This window comes from Penicillium roqueforti (assembly GCF_015533775.1).
Source record: "Penicillium roqueforti strain LCP96 04111 chromosome Unknown scaffold_67, whole genome shotgun sequence".
In the NCBI taxonomy this organism is placed as follows: domain Eukaryota; kingdom Fungi; phylum Ascomycota; class Eurotiomycetes; order Eurotiales; family Aspergillaceae; genus Penicillium; species Penicillium roqueforti.
Window position 1 is genome coordinate 1 of NW_024067631.1, and position 21,472 is coordinate 21,472.

A 21,472-nucleotide genomic window follows, 5' to 3' on the forward strand; every position below is an offset into this window, starting at 1 on the left:
TCTGTCATAGTAATTCAGGTATTTTAATTTCCTGCCGGTCTAAAATTGGTAAGAGCTAGTCCTAATTAGGCTATAAAACCATTAAAATCAGGCATCCGGCTGTTGGCCGCTATACACCTTCGTACACCCTGCTTGACCGTTGGGATGTCACCACTTGTGAATAAGATCGATACTCGGCGGATGAGCCATTCTTTGACTTTTGAGAATTCTTCAATTAGCTTCGTTGTTTTCATAAGTGTTGATCTTATGCGGAAATTACACTCACCATTTGGGTCATTCTCTAACAAGAAAATCTTCGGCAATTCAGAAACATCAATTGCTTCTCGGAACCCACTCGGCAGAAGCAAATATATCCCATGCTTCTGTGAAGCTTCCACGAGATATTGAACGAATAACTCAGGGTTTTTCAGTTGGGTGATGTCCAGAGCAACGAAGACAGGCTCAAGTGCGGAATCGAGGAAATTCTTTAGCGCCTTTGACGGGGTATAAGAAGATGGGCTTTCGATTGAAGTATAGCCGGAAATGTCTAAGAACTCATGTTAGAAAAGATCTCGGTCGAGTCCGAGACTGGTTTTGCGCATACCAATGGTGTCATCCCAGTCCTCTGGTTTGGGGAGCAATTCCGATGACCATAGATAGGTATGAGGGATCTTTGATTCTCTTAAAATTTCAGCCCCGCTAGATAGAGGCAGCTGCGGTAGGTCTAGGACTGCTTTTCGGAAATGATCGACGACATTGCACACCCTAGAGTACTGTCAATGACTGTCTTTATACGGCTGGATAATTCGAGGGTCAGGGCTATACTTACTCATTCCACGCCGACTCCCAGACCAGTAGATAGGAAATATAGTTCTGCAACTGGTAATCAATCTCACTCCCCGTCGCGATCTGTGCTAGCGGGTGTACGAATCGTCTCGTCGGTGTCCAGGGGCTGTTGGACATTATATGAAGCGGGATGGATAACCGCTCCGCACAATGAACATGAGCGTGTGCAAGAGGTGTTGCGATGATGGCGTTGGTGACAAAGGGCTTGCTTTCGTGCGAGCCGGGGTAGATGCAGGCATTCCAACATTCCTTGAGTGTGTTTAGCAAGACCTTTTTGTTTTTCAAGACCTGGTGCCTGTCAAGGCCATTTGAATCAGGCATGAGGCCAGAATCCCTTGCCTGTTATGTATGAGTTGTTTGTTTACTGCAGTACCGGTGAAGATATGAAGAGGAACTTACCGCGATAGGATGCTCTGGGTCGTTGCTGATGGAGAAAAATTCCAATCCGGCCCTGTGGGCGAGCGATTGGAAAATTGAGTGTGAAGCGACTCGGACTCTGTGGCCCTGTCGGTGGAGTTCCTGGCCAACCAGTATAATAGATTTGATCTCCTCTGTCATGACCATTAGCATGGGTAGGAGTGCCCTCGGCGATGTTCAATTCTTACCTCTGCTTCCTACAAGCATCAAAACAATATCCAGTGGAATTTCATGAGTTCCAGATACGGTCTTCACATCATCAGTGTTTATGGGAAGTAAATCTGAGCTGGAGCTGTTGGCTTGAATTTGTATTATCCGTGGTCGTTGGGCAGGCAATAAAAATTGTTCGATTAGCATAGACGTGCGATTCCCGGCACTTAAATCTATGCTAAAGCGACCGATGTCTATATCGTTGAAATTAGTTAGCACAAGAATTTTCAAATGTGTACTTCTTTCTATCTTGAGTACCTTCGATCAGGATTGATTCCCGCCTTTCATCCCCGGTGGTTGACGGTGAAAGTAGTAGGTCTTCGGAGAATAGAGAGCTGTAGGTGGGCGGTGGTAGCTCATTAGCAATTGAATGGTCGTCCATTTGGCTGCCATTAACAATATCTTCTTCTCTCAGCTCTTGTTTGGAGAACATTTTGCTGAATCTTGGGCGGAGAACTTCAGCGGAAAGATCGCATTATTAAAGATACCCCAGTGGCGTATGGCTAGGCAACTTCTTTTTTTTCTTCCCCTTGAAACTACTATTAAGGTTCTTGACCGTTGATGATCCTTCTAGAACCAATCCACTATCGTGTTGTCTAGGGTTTCTATAGTCGGATCGAATACGAACCCGAACCCGAGACCCACATCTTGTCAAGGTTGCTACTATGCATAGGGTGTGAATATTCGTATTCGGCTTCGGATCATATCGAAACATACATTTGGTCTTTCACAGTAGGAGTTTATGCTATCTTTGTCAAAGTTGCTTCACCATATAGGATCATCGTCTCTATTTCCAAGTTCTTCTCTTTGGTACCTTTATAATATCATCCGGTCTATATAAGAATTCTCCAATCATCAACGGAACAGTCCGAGCGAACAATGCATTTCTGGGGGATCTCTCTTACCTAGAAACTGACTCGGTCTTTTCTTTTCATACTATGATATTGGTATTTTTAGACTAGGCTGTTTTGAATCTGCTTATTCTATATACCCTATGCCCCTTCTCCCCGCATAAGCTCCATATCGTCAAGTTTGCGATGTCCCCCAGAGATAATTTGACTTGGGTGGAAAACCAGGAAAACGATCGTAACCGCAAGCATAAGAGCGCCATCAAAGATATACGCAAAGTACTCATGACTTTGCAAAAAGCCAGTCGACCCTTGAATATACTCGATGACTCGGTAGAGACAACGGGTCATAATCAAAGCGCTTGCAAAATAGAGCACAAGCATATACCGGTGCCAGTTCACCGAAGTAGCCATTGCTGCGGAAGTGGGGTAGTTCGCCATCCGCTTATGAAAGATGACCGAGACGACAACGAAGAAGCCAAAGAAGATGATTTGGACGATCAGGCCGACGATAATCACATCTTCGCCGAGTTTCAACTTGCTAGCTGACTTAGCACTAGACATGATTGCGCCTCCTATGGATAGAAGTTAATAATTGATCCCTTGCGTGAGAGCGATATAGCACTTCTTACCTCCACTTTGAATGAAAAATGACAGCACATCGCCTAGGACAAAGATCTTGGTCAATCTTGTTGCGCGAATGAGCGATCTAGAATCACCATCCACCAGACGTATGATCCGACCAAGAATCATGTAGATCGATGCCGCAAACAGAGAAGGAGCAAGTAGAATAAAGAGACTTTGCAAGGCGTATGGCATTGTCGAGTAATTTGGGGCTTCATGGGCGTTGACTGCTCGTGCCGCATATCCAATGGCTTCAAATAAACCGCCAACGACGAAGGTGATGAAGAATATTGTCTTATGCTTCCAAACGAAGAAGATGTGCCCGCAGATTAGGAAGACAAAAAGAAGCAAGAAAATAATTGCGGCTGCCAGCGAGGGTGTGTAGTTGTAGAGACTGTAACCGGACATTGTGAATGACAAGGATGGAGTTGCGATGATTCAAAGGAGGGAAAGTAACGAGTGATTTAGTGAAAAAATCTTGGGAGAAACGCTCAATGGATGAAACAACTGATCTGGAAATCGAATACTTATTTGTATGCTGAGAGAAATATCGACATATAATCAATACACTATGGAGTTATTTATGGACATTCAAACACTGGGGGATAATGAGCGGAGAATATTTTCTCTCCCAGGCAGCTGCAATAAAATGCTAATTATGGAGCTTCAGAGCTTGTCTTCACAAGCATCAGGCTATATCCAACTGTTGTAGTTCGGCAGAGGAAACTGGCTCCGAAAAGTCCGAATACGGACACGAAGGCCCACTTTCCACATGAGTACGAAATATAATAGTATTTTTTTCTACTTCTATGTTTATGCGGATCAAACTGATAATTTGAACTCATGATAAACAATAGAGTAAGCTGTTGCGAACCGTTAGAATAGTTGTATGTTCGTGGGATAGTTGATTGTATGCCTCACAACAATTGCAAGGTGATTGTCATTAACTAGAATCCACATTTCCCAGAGATCTAGTGTAATTGGGACTCGCATGACAATCCTGGAAAGCCTCTAGAGGTGTTAGGCATCCGTATTATCTTCTTAAACATCATCGTTCCAAGGAAAAAAAGCGGCGCAATGCGAAACGCTCCATATTGCTTGATTCTTGATTAGTATTTTTCACGAGTACTTAAGAAACTTTGAAACCATCTAGTTAGAGGTATCCTGATGCCAGGTTTCAAAATTTGCCTCCAATATTCCTATAATGGTCAGCAATTCTGCTATCATCGTTATCGTGCTCGTGTGTGCCCTCACAGCCGTCTCACTCGCGGCGGGTATATTCACTGTCGTTAACCCTGCCACCCATATGCTATCGGCACCGAACCCAGAGCAACAAAAGTATATGCGAGAAGTCAGAATTAGGCAATTTCGTCAGCTGCGACGAGAAAGAAATTTCAGACCTGAGATTTTTCCAAGGTAAGTACTAGCTCCTACCACACTCTGATTAATCTTACTCTAACAATTTGGCAGAGCAATAGTGAACATTGAAAGCCATCCAAGCCTGGAAAGTACGAACGAGCCGTGAATCACGAGCTTTTTTATTGCAATTGAACGAGTCAAGGAGGTTTATAATGGGGTCTACGACAATGAAGTGTACTTAAAGAGATAATCTTGATACGATCAGAGAACAATCGGTATTTGAGACTTGCGGACGTAAGTACGTTTTACTTGCTAGGAAGAGGCTACTATCTATATACCTTGCATTGCTAGTCTGCTATCAACTCTTTTCTTGGTAAGGCTGAGTGCATGGCGAGTTTTCGTTTCTAGTAGTCCAATGGCTTCTTCAAATCTACTCATGCCACACTAGTTCTAAAACTGCGAGAAAATACTCTTCAACACTTTATTTAGTGTTGGCAATTCCCCGTTCTTTATTCTTCTTCCAATATTGTTGTTCGAGATCACGTGACCCCTACGTACGCAATATTTGTCCCAGCAATAGCTAGTTTCTCTTTTCCTCTCTACGCAAACTCGATATTTTCCGGAGTGTCTACATTATTTGTGTGGTATTCTCGTCTGTATCTCTAACTTTGGCTACAAGGTTAAAGACAAAACTCGAGCATGGCCGGTGGTTTCCTTCCATACCACGAACCTGGAAGTATGTACACAAGCATATACCGATTGATCTCTGCTCATTTCCTCACTAATAAATTACTGCAGCTGTCGACATCCTCATTATCGTTTCTTTCTTCTTTTTCCTTTCCCTTGCAAAATGGGTCTCCGCGACAGTGATCCAGGCCGGAATTATAGGTCAGATCGCCGTCGGCATCATTTACGGAGTACCATTGGCCAATATCCTTAAATATCACTGGCAAGAGACTTTTGTTACTCTCGGATATGTCGGTCTCATTTTGATCATTTTCGAAGGTAGGCGGAAATTTCCTTCTTGCCTGGCTTCTTGGCCTCTTGGCCTCTTGGCTTCTTGGATACTGACGTCATCTATCCTAGGCGGTCTTGGCGCCCGTGTGGACATGCTCAAGCAGAACTTCACTTTGAGTATGATAAGCGCCGCAACTGGAGTTTTATTTCCTATTGGACTCTCATACCTTTTGCTATATCTTGGTTTTGGATATGGTTTGTTTTATTTATCTCAATTCCTACGGTCAACAGCTAACATGGACTAGGTGCGGTCGAGACCTTCATCATCGGCGCATCTCTTTCCGCCACTTCACTCGGTAAGCTATCTTTCCTCGAAATTCGGTTGACTATGTTTCAATTGCTGATAAATATTAGGGACCACCTTTGCTGTGATCAGCTCTGCGTCCGACTCAGTCAACCTCGCCGAGACTCGAGTAGGGTCAGTTCTAGTAAGCGCGGCTGTTATCGACGATGTTGTAGGACTTGTTATGTTAAGGTATGTTACTTATCTGAACTTGCATAAGGTGCGTAGTCTATTTTTTTTTTTTTTAGCTAACTGTCTACCCAGTGTGGTCGCGGATTTGGGCAAACTATCAGGAGGTGATAGTGTCAACCTGGGCTGGCTCATTGGGCGTCCCATAGTGGCATCGATAGGCATGGCTGCCGTAACACCCATCGTCACCAAATGGGTGTTTGCGCCATTTTTCCGAAAGTTCGTTGAATACCGCTTTGCACGCTACGACCATATCTCCAACATCATCCTCATGATCCTTGTTCTTTCGGCTTTTATTGCCATCGCTGGCTTTACTGGAACTTCCGTCTTATTTGGTGCTTTCCTGGCCGGTGTATTTCTTACATACATACCGAGCAAGCACCCCGAGGGACCGTTTGTTGTCCTGAGCCGCGAGGAAGGCGAGCGCGACGAAGATAAAAGCCCCACTTTCATTCATACCTTTGAGAAATACCTGTTAGGACCCCAGCAGTACTTGATGGAACCATTGTTCTTCTCAAGTATCGGATTCGCGATTCCATTCTTGGAGCTGTGGACCGGGGAACGCATCTGGAAAGGAATTGTTTACACCCTCTTGATGGCTTTTGCAAAGGTATAGATACCCTTAAAGGTCGTTCCTCGGCAATCAAACTAACATAGTTATCTAGTGTGTTGTCGGAATCTGGGTCCCCATATGGCAACTCGCTTTGGGGGGTAAATCTGACACAAAGCTACACGAAGAGCAGGAAATACAGGGGCAACAGAAGATCGAGGGCAACAATCCCAGCGATGAAGGCCAAAGCGACCAAGAGAAGGGGAAGACGTGGAAACGGACCTGGCTGGCCACAATACTTTTAGGATCTGCGATGGTAGCACGCGGTGAAATTGGGCTTCTGATAATCGAAACCGGATACAACGAAACTTCATACGTTAGTAATGAAGGCTTCTACACCGGCATCTGGGCGATTCTTTTGAATACCATCATTGGGCCAGTTGGCGTCGGTCTCCTGGTCCGATTCTACGCGCACGAACTCAAGGGGGGTGATTGGGGAGTGCAGCGTACTCTGGCTATCTCGGGCTATGGTTCTAGTGAACATGGGGCGGTATAGCAGCACGTAAAATGTTCACATGCTATCGAGGAAGCTATATAACCGTTTTTGTGTGAAGATTACACGCCAGGAGTTAGCTCGGTGATCCGGACCAATAGCGGAAAACGGCCCGCCTGGGAAAAGGCAAGCAAAACAAGAAATCTCCTGTTAGGGAGAACGGGGAACTTTATAGAACCACGGCCGGGCAAGCACTGGGACTGGTGGCGCTAAACCGAAAGCAACCGTCGTAACCGTCCGATATGGTGTATGCAGTATCGTCGGCGACAACGGGCAATTCAAGCCAATTTCCTTCTCGTCTTGGTGTGGAGAGGAGCCAGAGCTTATTCCTTTGTTATTACATAAATCTTTTGTTTTGATTAGGGTACCGTAAACGTTTTTGAGTTTTGTTTAATTCGGTTCTCTTAGTGTTGAACGCAGCCTGTTTTAACCATTCCAGGGTTGTGGTAACTCTTTTGACAAACCTGATTCTGTGAGTCACTAGACCTATTGGTTTTCCCATCAATGCGGGGGAAGTCCAAACGGTAAACTCTAGCTGAAGCCTGAACGTTGCATTATCCAGTAGGAATGTCCATCCCCACGTCATCGTTCGGCCCTCCTAGAACAGAACTCGTCTTTCTTTAATTAAACCAACTCGCCGGTACCTGGTTGTTTGGTACATTTTCAACCCTTCGTCTAATTCTATGTCGGCATTTGTACCACGTTGCGAAATGGTTGGTTGGCTCTTACATCTATTCATCCTTCATCTACGATGATTACCCTCCTTTCACCTCATTTCGTACTTCCAGCGGTCAGCGAGGATGACATGGTGATTGCTTCACTCGCATGGGGCTTCACGATTGGCTTTGGGTGGCTCACTACCTGGACAGCGGTGAAGCAGACTCTGCACATATATAAGAGACATGGTCGCCATATCTTCCATAATGCCTATGTATGGATGATATGGCTCGAGATTCTAGTTTGTCTCATCTTCAGTGTGCTCTGCTGGTTATACCTGAGGGGTACGATTCCACCAAGGTGAGCTTGAACCAATCCGAGATTACGGAAAAGGAGCCAGTGCTGACCAAATTGTCAGCTTTGCCTTCTATTTCTGCATTGGTATGTCCACTTGGGGCTCTTATTATCTTATCAGAATGCTTATTTTGCGAAGTTACTACATGGGCCCTGCAAGTAAATGGCTCTATGCAACCTTAGGAAACTGATTAATGATGCGAATCTTTTCAGGTCCAATTTCTCCTACAAATCATCATCAATCGTTGTGCAATTCTTCTTGTGGATCGAAGGAATGCAAACCGTCTGAAGGTCGGCGTTGCCATCTTAATCACCGCTATCAATATCTCAGTCTACGCTATTTGGATTCCCGCACGTCTGCAAATCTCCGAAACTTACATCCGGGTAAATGACCGATGGGATCGTTGCGAAAAAGTCATCTACCTTCTTGTGGATGGAGCGCTCAACTTTTATTTCATACGGATTGTTCGATCAAGCCTAGTGTCGGCCGGCTTGGGAAAATACAAAACCCTAGTCCATTTCAATATCGGCATTATTGGATTGTCTCTTGGTATGGATGTCTTGATTATATCCATGATGAGCTTGAATAATACATTTGTGTGAGTAAAGTCCTAAAAAATCAAAAGGAAAACTGCTAATAACACCCTTAGCTATATGCAATTTCATCCTCTTGCCTATATGGTCAAACTCAACATCGAGATGTCAATGGCTGATCTTATTGGGAGAATTGCTAGTGATCGTTCTTCTGTCATCATCTGTAATGATACCTTGGAGTTGGCTGGCGCGGGGGACACACAAGAGGTTAGGTTCGTCTCCCTCTAGCCACAACTCGGTGGATGCACAATACCTGTATTCAAATTATATATTAATCGTATCTAATACAGTTCAAAGAATGCTTACCGTATATTGACTGAGAGCCGAGGCTATATATTTACTGTGTGGGGCAAGTTGGTAGACATCCTTAGAAGTCCTACCAAGTATTGACTACCTGCGGTATGCACAATAGGGCTATATCTATGTATAAAAGGACGTTATGCTGAAATTCTAGCCTTTTTGCCTGTCAATAGCTATCGATAAACATTTTTGATACTATATGTCGGAATTTTTCATGAATAGAAATATATATCTTCGTCACTGCTGTATTAATTTCCCACAATTTCCTCAAGTGATTAGATTTCATATAGAAAGTAATAATCTGTAAGAAAGTATGGAAGAAGGCCTTTTCTGGTTGGTATGAGGCTATAGTACGGATGGCCTCGCGGTGACAAATAAATCGACGAGCAGCGTCTGCGTCTGTGATAGATTAGTGTGTGAAGAAGCTAGGGGCAAACGTGGCTTTAGATACTGCTAGTTGCAACGCTATGATAGGAAATGATTCTTTTTAGATGCTTGTGATATTTAGGGAGCTCCTAAAGCCCTCAAGCATCGGACACGCACTAGCTACATCAAGCAAAAACCAAGGACTAAGGATCTTTACAAGTATCAACCCACCACTCCGGATGCAATATTCGATCGCACACATTATCTCTACAACATTCCTTGCCTTCATTAAAGGGCTTACGATCAAATAGCAATTTGCGGTTGATTGTTGCATTCCCATTCAGAATTTGGACCCTGTACCACTCCGCCAGTCCTAAAGCGTCGGCAATGACTCCATCCTCGGTGTCATGCGCTTTGGAGACTGGTAGCGAGATACACCACCGGAATTGTCGATCCATGGGCTCAGGAGTAAATTCGAACTTCATCTCCCGAATACGTTCAATTATAAGGCAAATCAACGCTCCGTCGGTGCGAAGATAAAAATGGTCCTTGGTAGTAAAGGTTATATTGACCCACATGTTTTCGGGACTCTCATCTACACCTGGGCCGTGGTGGATGGTAATGTAATATGACATTCCGAAGCCCGTAGAATGTTGAGGGGCTTGTATTCTGGTGCCACCTGTACCGATATAATTTTGGTTTGTCAGTGAGCTAGATGCTGGGAACTGAAGCCCAATAAATACGGGACTAGCCGACTATAAAAGAATGTTTCCCCCTAAGACATACTGCTTTGGACTCTTTTGGCGAGAACAAAGGCATTCTATTCTAATCCCATTGTTAGATCTTTCATACGTTTAAATTAGCAGACAAAGACTTGAAATTAATTGCATTTTTCATTTTTTTCTCGCCATTCTATCAGGCCCCGTAGTGTTCTCGGGAGTAGCGTTGGAGGCCATTTCTGGTGATATTGGGTACAACGACAAACAAATGGGCTACAGATGTGCCATCTTTCCCCTCCCATCTGCTTCTTTACCCTTGCTTGGTGTTCTTCTCGAGTTTAGGAGGGCCGCCTTGGGTGAGTTTGTAGCTAGTGCTAGAAAAGTGAAAGGTCAGCAAAAACACATGGAAACAGACAGCGCGGATGGACTGACTACTCCCTCTTCATAGACCTCGGCCTACGATAGTTAGCATGGAACCATAACTAGCAGAAAGACCGATAGACATACGGACGTATCTGATCAACGGAGATACCGGGATACTTATCACCTTCTTTCTTCAAGACAAGTTAGCATAAAGTAAGTTATCCTTAGTGTATAGAATACTCACTAGGTGATACTGGCGTATGTGTCGACGCAGCATTGGAGCCGGGTTTCCAATCTTCGCCGTCTTTTCAGTCTTCCATGAGCAGTAAGGGCACCGCTTTGCACAGTCCGGAATGAACTAAACATGGTACGTGTCAGTCAAATGAACAGAAGCTTCAGACAGTCGAGAGTCTTACAAGAATGGCATGCTCGGCCGGCCATGTAGTTTCGGGGTGCTGTGGGCAGTCGCAGAGCTTCGCGTTGGGGCTGGTATTATGTTAGCCAGTAGTATAAGGTAATGAGCTTGACGTCTTATGGTGATACGTACGCCCATGATGTTGGCTCAGTAGGACGAGAGCTTTTCCAGCAATCGCCGTGTGGCCACGAAGACGGATCTGGCAAAGCAGTCGCCGTACCAGTTTGGGCGTTTGAGGCCTCGGTATCAACCAGCTGACTAGGCTGGGAATTTGGGCAGGAATCGCCCTTTGGGGTCAAGGGCGACTTCATGTCGTCCGTGGGGTTGCGCTCCATTTGGTTTCTACAAGGTCACCATGAAGATCAGTATCTCATGGGTCAGAGGAAGAATGAAAGAAGATAGCTGGCTACTGACCGTGGAGACTGATGGGTGGGGTATGTCGCGTTGCAAAGGTGAAAGTGAGAAACGCGGATTGACGGGTGTGGTGTGTCGCGTTGGAAAGTGAAAGTGAGAAACGTAGGTTCAAGACAAGTTTATCAGATAAATCGCGGTTACCGTTTGCGCCATGCGTCCATATTGTCGGATTATCTCCCATCATTAGTTCCACTTCTCGCAAATTTGGACTACTTGTGCATTCTACCTAACTAAAAGATATGTCTTGTCATAAATTTGGTTCGGGGATACGGGCATTTTCGAAGATTTTGGAGTTACTCATATCTTTCTTGATGAGTAAATACCCAGGTACAGACTCTACCACTGCTATGAGATAGAAGGACAGAGTGAGAAAGCAGAAAGTGACACTCCCAGACCTCAGAAGTGAGAGGAAAAATAGATCATACTCGTATATTAAAGTATGACTACGTACGAAGGGTGAAGAAGAATCACCGAGTAGCAACTACTAGAGAATATATATCTATTACATTTCGATCGTATCCACAATCACATTCAAAATTTTCGCGCGATATTCACTCCTGGTCGGTCGTTGTAATAGTGATCTCTTTCGAAACATTGGAAGTGTGTACCACATGAGAGAGTGCCTGGATTTGCTGCTTGTGTTGAACAGAAATTCGAGTATAGCGCACGATAATCCCAGTTCCCATCAGTGAATAGCAGCCCGTTTTATTTCATCCTATGAAATGCATATGTAGGGTTATAGTAGATCACGTTCAAAAGTGACGTCACCTGATATCGTCGATAAGACCTGATAGTGATCACGTGACTCACCGCCCTCTTTGAGTCAGAGTGAGTCAAAAAGGGAAGGAAAGGAAAAAGAAAAGGCAAAAAAAAAAAAAGATCCCCCGAGCGATTTCCCCCTCTTTATGGGTCATTGTCTAAGCGGGGCTCGGCGATTCACTGCCATTTTTTCTCCGTTGCGTTGCCCCTCTAAACCTTCGACTTTTCCGGTTTTGAGACGCGCATTCGGTACACGAAGATTCTCAATCATGTCCGCAGCTTCTCTTCCTGCCTCTGTTGAGGCTCTGTCGCTCCAATCCACGGCACAGAAGTCTCAATTTGCCGGCTGCTTCCCGACACTGAACCCGATGGATATTTACCGCCAGCACATCGCGGAGGAGTTGGGCAAAGCCGCTGGTATCGATTCTCAGAAGATCTACCCGCGGATTGCCTGGACTAGTACTTTGGACAAGGGTGATCTTTCATTGCCGGTATGTGGCGGCATATCCTGGGCGCAATTCGCATGTTCCGCATGATCATGAGGCCTTGGACTAACAATGTCTTATTGCGTACCGTTAGGTGGCTTCTCTTCAGATCAAGCAAAACCCCGTGGAGCTTGCCAGGGATCTTGTCGCCAAGTTCCCCGCCTCCGACCTTATTCACCCTCCAACTCAGCTTGGTCCTCACATCCAGTTCTTCTGCAAACGTCAGCCATTGACCAACAATGTTCTTGGCCGTATCCTGAAGGAGAAGGCCGCCTATGGAACAAATGGTAATCAGGGTCTGAAGGACCCCTCCGACCCCTCCAAGGGCCAGAAGAAGATCATTATCGAGTTCTCATCGCCCAACATCGCCAAGCCCTTCCACGCCGGTCATCTGCGCAGTACCATCATCGGTGGTTTCCTCGCCAATATCTACACTGTTATGGGATGGAACGTGATCAAAATGAACTACCTGGGTGATTGGGGTAAGCAGTATGGTCTGTTGGCCAACGGCTTCAAGCAGTTTGGCGACGAAGAAGCTCTTATCAAGGATCCTATCAACCACCTATTCGATGTCTATGTCAAGATCAACCGTCAGGTCAGTGACCAGGAGGGACCTATCAAGGAGCTGAAGGAACAAATCAAGGCAAAGAAGGAGAAGAGCGAGGATGTTGCCGAGCTCGAGGCACAGCTTGCCAAGCTTGTGGATGTGAGCGAGGATGAGAAGGCCCGCCGCTACTTTAAGAGTATGGAGGACGGTGACCCGGAGGCCCTCGCTCTCTGGCGCAAGTTCCGCGATCTCAGCATTGAGAAGTACAAGCAGACATACGCTCGTCTCAATATTGACTTCGATGTTTACTCCGGTGAATCTCAGATCAAGTCTGAGAGCATGACCGACGCGTACAAGGTCATGGAGGAGGCTGGTGTTTCCGAGAAGTCCGAGGGTGCTGTTATTGTGGACTTCACCAAGCACGGTGCCAAGAAGCTGGGCAAGGCTATTATTGTCCGCAAGGATGGCACTCCTCTCTACCTGACTCGCGACATCGGTGCCATCACTGAGCGTGATAACGAGTACCACTTTGACAAGATGATCTACGTTGTTGCCGCTCAGCAGGATCTCCACTTGGCTCAGCTCTTCAAGGTCACTGAACTTATGGGCCACAAGGACCTGGCCTCCCGTTGCCAGCACATTAACTTCGGTATGGTCCGTGGTATGAGCACCCGTAAGGGTACCGTCAAATTCTTGGATGACATCCTGCGCGATGTAGGTGACAAGATGCACGAGGTCATGAAGAAGAATGAAGTCAAGTATGCGCAGGTCGAGGATCCTGTGAAGACTGCCGATATTCTGGGTATCACCTCCGTCATGGTGCAAGACATGACTGGCAAGCGGTATGTACAAAGTGTTTTTCTTTCCCGCCTACTCCCGTATATCCGTTTACTAATTGTTCGTTTTCTTTCAGCGTTAACGGCTACGAGTTCAACTTGGATGCCATGACATCCTTCGAGGGTGACACCGGCCCATACCTGCAATACGCTCATGCTCGTCTGTGCTCGATGACCCGCAAGTCCGAGTTGGATGTTAATGAGCTAGTTAACGCCAACTTTGATCTTTTGACCGAGCAGCATGCTGTCGACTTGATCCGCCTGCTGGCCCAATGGCCCGACGTACTCCTCCAGACTGCCAAGACTCTTGAGCCCATCACTGTCCTCAGCTACCTGTTCAAGATGACACACATGTTGAGCTCCAGCTACGATGTGCTCAAGGTGATCGGTAGCGAGCCAGATGTCAAGCAGGCGCGTATGGCGTTGTATGCCTCAGCCCGCCAAGTTCTGAACAACGGCATGCGTGTTCTTGGTCTCAGCCCTGTTCAGCGGTTCGTCTTTCCCACCCTTATTGAAGAAGCAATCACTGACTTATCTGTTCTAGTATGTAAATTCGGCTTATTCGGTCGATTTTGCTCACTTTTCTGTGTGGCGTTTTACTCAGTATTTCTAAGACTGTTGTCTCTGGTATACCTTGATTTTAATTTAGTTGCATTGGGCGCCAAGAGCGGGACGAATAAAAATGGCATCATGCCTCTGCTTTTACCAATATCATTCTCAGATTTCCCCTTTCTTCTCTTCTCTTCTTTCTTTGCTTTTCCGATGCCGTATCATCAAGAAGAAATGTGGGCGAACCCCGACGGGGTCGGGGTTGGGTCTGAAACCCGTCTCCATATTATACCACGCACTCCTACATGGCAGACACGCTATTGTTTGTGAATTTCATCTGGGCTATGATTCTTCCAAGCCCATTGTCCATTAGAGGACGGGTCTCCCTGATCGGGGACTATCGAGATCTTATGTCAGGTTGGGCTTGAGTTCCAAGGTTGAGCCCTATATTCAGCCTTAAATCGGGGACCAACTTGGACATGTAACAAGGATTTCGTCTCGATACTAGACAGGGGCTTGTAAGTCTATGGGTTTGGTTATTCAGATTATGGGTGTATTTAAAATTGTAGAACTTCGGCCCGCGAACCTGGACATGGGTTAGGTTAGATTCCAATTCTCTCGTATCGGCCGTGAATCGTCTACATTATCCTGCAGCACAGGCGATCCCTCACCCTTTTAACGCACCCAGCACCCTGGACCTGGAACGCAATGACACTGGTCACTCCTTGATGAATCAGACCGTTCAAAATTTCTCGTGGCAGGGTTTAACGGTTACCGTCAAGGATCGTGAAACAAAAAGGTCCCGTGATTTGGTATCAAGTGGTGATACGTAACATGGGTTAGATCCTTGTCCATACCCCATATCAGAACTAGCATATTGATGCTAGTTCTACAGGGAAGCTCGTTGCTCTAATGGGCACGTCAGGCTGCGACAAGACAACACCCCTCAACGTGCTTGCTCGACGTATCGCATCAGCCGGTGCGAAGTTTGTCGGGGAGAACTCTGTGAACAGCGCATAAAAGGACTTACGCAATTTTCAGCGGGTGACCTCGTACGGCTATAGAGAGCTACTTCAGTAGCATTGGCTATCCAATCCCTGCGCAAACTAAACCTGCTGAATTTATCTTGGATACTGTCAGTTCTGATTTTTTTTCAGCTTGAAGAAACTGGAGAAGGAACGGGTCGTGGTCATTCAAGCTGCCTAGGCAAACTCAAACGAGACGAAGTCAGCGAATACACTCTGCGGAGGAACATCTTAGAAGAGCCTTTACGAAAGAAAATACTCCACCGGGAATGACTTCGATTACTATAGCTCTGCTGAATCAATCATTTATCAAGTTCTACGGCCATGCCATTGCTTGTGGAATCAGTGTAGCTATGTCTTTATCCATCCTAGGATTATAGCCGTTTATCAACGTCATTGTAGGCTTTACATGTCCTTCGCATTGAAGTCAACCTCACAATCCTCCCCAACGACGGCAGCAGGGTGACAATTTCTGTTCTTTCAACGAAAAGAATGTATTTCAACACAAATACTAAGATAGAGCGTAGAGGAGGGGCAAGGAAGAACGGAGCAAATTTTCGGATGATAGAACTTTCCGTCGTACGATCGGCCAAGTCATAGAATACATGGTCGATAAGCGGGTCCCATACGCATTCTATTCAACGTATATGGGAAACAGCCATGCTTCGATACGTCTGGGCTAACGGAATGTTGGTGAGTGCTCGATAACCCACCCTCCGTCAGCCCAGACGTATCGAAGAACGATTGTTCCGTATAAGTTGAATGGAACCCATATAGAGCCTGCTTGATTAGCATGGACCCCACGACTTGGCCGATCATATGACGGAAAGTTCTATCATCCGAACATTGGCTTCCTGTCCGCAATTCCAGAGGTGAAGATCAGGACAAGTAAAGAAAATCCAAAGTAGAATGGTAGAGGATGGCAGACTAGGGAAACCTAGTAAAAGAGTGCCAAATGTGGAATCAATGGAAAGGAAATGAGGTTCAAAAGTGTTAGAGAGGAATAGCGAGGTGAAAGAGAAAGAGATGAGAGAAATGCTGGCATTTATAGACACGTTCACGCTTCTAAACTTGACTAGTTACTTCTGAGCGATGCCTGATATATTCTAGATGATTGCTATGGTATTGAAGCACTGCCGTTACCCGCACAATTTGATGAACAGCTTCGGCAAGGACGCAGAGTGGGCAGGGGTCGCTCAATAAACTTGACTCTTGGAAGAATGTAATTCACTTGTGTCATGAGTGTCAAATCAGAAAATAAAAAACAAGCATAGAAAAGAACATGATCTCAAGAGTTCATTTCAACGCGTTTGTCAAATGCTAGCAAACGGGCAAATTGGTGTGACACTATTGGTCTCAAGCTTTCTCATTGGATATTTCTCATTAGACTTCCCTACCTCTGTACGTGCCCGTTACTTTCCTGTCACATACAGCAGGAGCCTTCTTGGCTTGGATGATGTGGATATTCCTCCTTGTGGCAGCTGGATCCCTAGTGGTCCTCATAACATCGATATTCCCAACCTTTGTAATCCCCTTGGCACCTGTCACATCCAAATAGCCTTTGGAGTGTCGGAGGGTTTATGGTCATGCAGAAGTTTCCGTTTTGGAAATATGTGTTTTACTGCATCGATTACCAGGTATCCTGATGCACTTCTTTCAGAAGCTTATTTTGTTGTCAGGATAATCACTCATTCGCTTGGGATCTGAAATAGGTTTATGTACTCCATGGTATGATGGTCAATGAGCTTTCTGAGCGAAATTACTTATAGTGCCGATTGTCGATGTATACGGTTTACTAACCTAGAGGATCAGTGTCTTATTTGGGGCACTGAAGTGATATAATCGTATGATTTAGGAGGCCGAACAAATCGAGCAGCCTTGGAGATACTCTGTGTTTGACTACGCTATGGGTACTGTCAATATCAATTAGTTTGAGTGGACGCAATTGACAGAAGATGGATTTGCTTCCACCTGGACAAGGTTCGGAAACTTCATCCGGAATGGCAGCCACCAATCTCCCGAGAACCTAAAGAGGTCCCCAATCGAGCAAGCTGTTGTATATTCCGTAGCACCTTGATAGTACGCCGGGCTTGAAGTATAGCCACGGGGACACTTGACTCACATGGCAGCTGGCTTTCGTATCACATCAGATAATGCTGCTTACATCGCGTGCCGAAGCCTAAGTCGTCATGAAAAAAGCCTATCTGGAGCTGACGAATCATGTCATCTACAACAGAAAACGGGGTGATGCGCAACACAATATGCAAGTCATGTACTCCGTATACCGATGTACTACTATGTACAAGAACCTTCTATAATGTTTCTGAAGCCGCGATAGAAGTCTCGCGAACCGACAAAGGAATAGAGTTAGACTGAGACTGATTTCCCCTCATCTTCATCGTCGAAGCACCGTTTATCAGTAATCATGAAAGAGCGGTGAAGATTTCGACTTCGGGGAGCTGATGCCATCTCGCAGAACGAAGCAAGGGGGTGGCTCCCTTGACCATGTTTGAGTTCCCCTAGGTGAGTCAATGAATCACTGGCGGCAGATGTCAACGTGATCACACCATGAAGTGATATGCGAGGAAAGCTTGTTCGCTGTTTTTCCATGTCCAAGTATTCAGATATTTCTTGTTGCGCACAGCATGTTCTTAGTACTCCAGGTCCCGATGCGAGGGTCTATATTGGTGAAGACAAAACTGGAGCCGCATGGAGATCCTGAGTTATATCTGGAGCGGAGCCCTTTTCCTGGTTTGATCTTTCAGCCGCTTAAGCTGAAGATATCCACTCCGGCCTAAGAGGATTTTGATCAGCCCGGAATACATGACTAGGGTCCAGGATATATTGGATGCTATCGGCTACGTATAGTTTAAATTGGTTGTTGTGAGCTCTAACCTTGTAGTGTTTTCATTCCCACACGTGCGGAGTAAACATTCCTCAACCCTCTTAATCTAAGATGCAAGGGTGAATCCGTAAGGGCAATGATAGACCGTCCGTGCTGCATGTCATACCGATCTGGCCAGTTCTGCCTAGTGAGAGAAGGTTTCGGCCAATTATTTCATCACTGGGTCGATATAGTGCACCATGTATAGAGTACTTCAAAACTTTAGTCCATATCGTTGAACCGATAGCAGATTTCCATGGGTTTCCCACCAGTGTGCGTCATGAATAAGAAGTATGCAGGCGGAGAAGAGCCAACGCCCAAAGATATCCTGCCACATGGAGGGGCTCTGACTACATACTAATGCCATGCAGCGCTCGTCCCTCTTGTGCTTGACATCTGTGGTTTCTATGGTAGAAGTAAATTGAGTCATTGCACGGTGGCGATGGTATCAGGACACATACAGGTGTCTGCCTACAGTCTACCTAACAAGAGAGAATATGGAGTAGCCGTAGTTACCTAGTGGTGAGCCGGCTTGCAGTGTCATCCCCGCCGACATTTCCCCGTGTACCGGATACATTGGCATTGTATTTGAGGCCTGCATTGACCAATGCACAGAAAAGGAAATCAAACAACAACAATCGGAGCGAAGGAGAATCTAGATTTTCCGAGAACCGAGCCATAGCCGACAGGAACAGGATCCTTTTGGATTGACATGGAAAACCCTTCACGGCGGAGGCGATCATTGGGCCGCAACGCCGGTTGGGCGTTGGATGTGGGATGCAATTAGGGAGAAATAGGAATGAGGAATGCGACACACGAAAATGCAGAACACGGGATGGGAAAAGAAAAGGGAAGGAAGGAAATAAAGTAAATAAAGTAAATAAAGATAAGAAAAGTCAAGGGACAGGTCAACCATGGATCCCCAGCAGTCAAACCAAGGATTTCCCCTCCAGCGGGTCCCGAGCTTAAAAGCACAAACAATAAAGAATTAGAATCCATGGATCGGAAACAACATATTCTATTTAAGTATTGTACAAGATACAATATACAATGTATACAATATAGTAATTATTCTAATTATTCTCGGCTCCAAATACATGTAAATAGATAAATACAAATGCAAATATAAATATAAAACACTGATGACGCTATCCCCCACTTTCTTCTTTTTTTTCTTTTGTGTTGGGTACCGAGAGCCTCTTCATGAAACTTTTTTTTGTCTTTTTTTTTTTTCTAATCCTGTGTGGTCCTGTACCTGTACCTTCGGGTTATTCCTCTTCCTGCTCGTTCTCTTTATGGTCTCTATACTCCTCTGAGTCCTCTCCTTTTCTAAATATCTTTCCCTCTCTCCGTCCTTCTTTCCCCTTGAGATCTCAATCAAATCACCCCTCACTTCGTTGTTATTTCATCGCTGCCCATCGACTCCACTCTCCCCACTGGGTTCTAAGACCGTCAGGCAGAGGATCCTAAATTCTCAACCCAACCTCTGCAGCTGCAGTTCCTTCAACCACTCATCGGCTGCCAGAGAGGTCATTTTCTATTTTCCTCCTTCTTCCTTTGACCCAACGCGTCCGCCCAACTCTTAGCCTTACATCCCACTTCGATGGAGACGTTGCGATTTGAAAAGTACCATCTTGCTCCCTCCGCTTGACAGAACCCGTCGCCCGTCGCCTGCCATCGCCCGCTGCGATCGGCAGGTCCGCTTACTTGTTTGAGTGGCCCACTTGGGTTGGGCACTGGGGAGAAGAGAAAGGGAAGAAAAAACGGATCCATTTGGTCAGATCTACGGGGTCGAGAGGGGGGGAAGAACAATATACATTCTGACTCATCGTCAAAGGAGCAGTGGCTTGCTGTAAGTTGAATATCGCTGGAGCCCTGTGGGAGCCACCCACGTCGCCCTTGTCGGAAACGGGACCAACCCTGTTTTTTTATTTTTTTTTTCGCTAGACACCCGATCGCCTTGCAGCCCACATAATGGCCGGTAACGGCCCCCGGCCTGCCTGCGTCGAAGATTACGACGAAGAACAACAACACACCCTACCCGACACCAGACTTTCGGCCATTATTGCTGCCAATACAGCTGCCAAATTATCCTCCAGGTTGGAAAGATTCCAGGAGCCGCTGATCGACGGTGCCAGTGACTCAGGTTATTCTAGTCGCACCGCCGCTACGGTTAATAGCACCCAATCTGCGCCGTCGGGCGGAAAAAGCCCCCCGATCCCTCTTAAGCTGGACACTTCCAAGCGTAACGACCTCGCCAGGAAAAGTTCAACCAGAGAACGCAAGGACAAAGAACGATCTCGACCCCCGCGCGAAGAGATGATGGTTGGTGCCTATCCGGGCGCTGCCCATCACGCTCACGTGCCCCGGTCGTCGTCCAAGTCTCGTCGACGAGAATCTGCCCATATCCAATATCACGACAACTATTACGACTACGGTACTCAGTACCATCAATCAACCCCGATTGACCACCGACAGAACGACTACTCCTACTACGCCCAGCCACGCCCACCCATCCCAGAATACTCATCGTCCCCGCACAATCCTCGTTATGCCCCCGGCGCCATAGAGAACATTCATGTCAGTCACCCTGGTCGACCCAGCCGCTCCAATTCGTATCACACCTATAATTCCAACGGACGACCCATGAGTTTCCACGGTATGCCACATGGAATGGGTTCTGGAATGGCATCTCCGATGTACTCTCAGCACGGATACGATCATGGCCCTCCACCAGCCAGCTCGGCATACATGCAACCATACTCGTCATCTCCATACACGCAATCTTCTTACTATGCCCCATCGGCCTCGGACTACCTCCCATCGGAGTATCCACGAGAGCGGTCCCTGTCCCGGGAACCATCACGCCGTCGGTCCTCATCGATCTATACTGCCCCCAACCCACCCATGGACTCTGGGGCGTATTCGCCATGGTTTGATGAAGATCCACCCACGGACCACTATTCCTCGCGAGATGTTGTCCGTGACCGTCCTCCCCCAAGACAACAGGAACAGGATGAAGACTACTATCGGATGCCACCGCCAGGAGCTAAGCCCAAGCCCAGGCCACAGATCCACCAGGCGAAGCGACCAGAGCGGCCAGACCTACCGCGGAAGATGCATACCTCTTCGGGTATTGTCCCATCTCAACGTCTCACATCCAGGGGCATAGATAGAGAACGAGGCATCGACAGGGACAGAGGCATCGACAGGGACAGAGGCATTGACAGAGAGCGAGGCATCGACAGAGAGCGAGGCATCGACAGAGAGCGAGGCATCGACAGAGAGCGAGGCATCGACAGAGAGCGAGGCATCGACAGAGAGCGAGGC

At 46.4% G+C, this 21,472-nt stretch overlaps 7 protein-coding genes across 7 annotated transcripts; 4 read left to right on the forward strand and 3 right to left on the reverse strand.

The window, feature by feature from the left end:
* Positions 1-539: 539 nt before the first annotated feature.
* Positions 540-1,885, reverse strand: LCP9604111_9721 (uncharacterized protein; the record flags this gene model as incomplete). The annotated part of the gene is made up of 5 exons (XM_039078007.1): positions 540-744; positions 809-1,164; positions 1,225-1,376; positions 1,431-1,646; positions 1,711-1,885. The coding sequence occupies 5 exons, from the start codon at positions 1,883-1,885 to the stop codon at positions 540-542; spliced, it is 1,104 nt and encodes a 367-aa protein (XP_038924279.1).
* Positions 1,886-2,444: 559 nt separating this feature from the next.
* Positions 2,445-3,332, reverse strand: LCP9604111_9722 (RTA1 domain-containing protein; the record flags this gene model as incomplete). Its single annotated transcript, XM_039078008.1, has 2 exons — positions 2,445-2,875; positions 2,933-3,332. The coding sequence occupies 2 exons, from the start codon at positions 3,330-3,332 to the stop codon at positions 2,445-2,447; spliced, it is 831 nt and encodes a 276-aa protein (XP_038924280.1).
* A 1,650-nt stretch (positions 3,333-4,982) lies between these two features.
* Positions 4,983-6,878, forward strand: LCP9604111_9723 (cation:proton antiporter; the record flags this gene model as incomplete). The annotated part of the gene is made up of 7 exons (XM_039078009.1): positions 4,983-5,019; positions 5,082-5,288; positions 5,370-5,495; positions 5,546-5,596; positions 5,655-5,775; positions 5,848-6,382; positions 6,438-6,878. The coding sequence occupies 7 exons, from the start codon at positions 4,983-4,985 to the stop codon at positions 6,876-6,878; spliced, it is 1,518 nt and encodes a 505-aa protein (XP_038924281.1).
* A 748-nt stretch (positions 6,879-7,626) lies between these two features.
* On the forward strand, positions 7,627-8,708 carry LCP9604111_9724 (uncharacterized protein; the record flags this gene model as incomplete). Its single annotated transcript, XM_039078010.1, has 5 exons — positions 7,627-7,892; positions 7,951-7,973; positions 8,026-8,045; positions 8,100-8,485; positions 8,537-8,708. 5 exons carry the CDS (start codon positions 7,627-7,629, stop codon positions 8,706-8,708), a joined length of 867 nt encoding a protein of 288 aa, XP_038924282.1.
* Positions 8,709-10,175: 1,467 nt separating this feature from the next.
* Positions 10,176-10,978, reverse strand: LCP9604111_9725 (uncharacterized protein; the record flags this gene model as incomplete). Its single annotated transcript, XM_039078011.1, has 6 exons — positions 10,176-10,239; positions 10,298-10,321; positions 10,373-10,419; positions 10,473-10,586; positions 10,645-10,714; positions 10,776-10,978. 6 exons carry the CDS (start codon positions 10,976-10,978, stop codon positions 10,176-10,178), a joined length of 522 nt encoding a protein of 173 aa, XP_038924283.1.
* Positions 10,979-12,085: 1,107 nt separating this feature from the next.
* LCP9604111_9726 (arginine--tRNA ligase) lies at positions 12,086-14,235 on the forward strand (the record flags this gene model as incomplete). The annotated part of the gene is made up of 4 exons (XM_039078012.1): positions 12,086-12,307; positions 12,396-13,690; positions 13,762-14,175; positions 14,229-14,235. 4 exons carry the CDS (start codon positions 12,086-12,088, stop codon positions 14,233-14,235), a joined length of 1,938 nt encoding a protein of 645 aa, XP_038924284.1.
* A 5,510-nt stretch (positions 14,236-19,745) lies between these two features.
* LCP9604111_9727 (uncharacterized protein) lies at positions 19,746-21,369 on the forward strand (the record flags this gene model as incomplete). Its single annotated transcript, XM_039078013.1, has 5 exons — positions 19,746-19,753; positions 19,797-19,839; positions 19,980-19,994; positions 20,090-21,280; positions 21,337-21,369. 5 exons carry the CDS (start codon positions 19,746-19,748, stop codon positions 21,367-21,369), a joined length of 1,290 nt encoding a protein of 429 aa, XP_038924285.1.
* Positions 21,370-21,472: the final 103 nt, after the last annotated feature.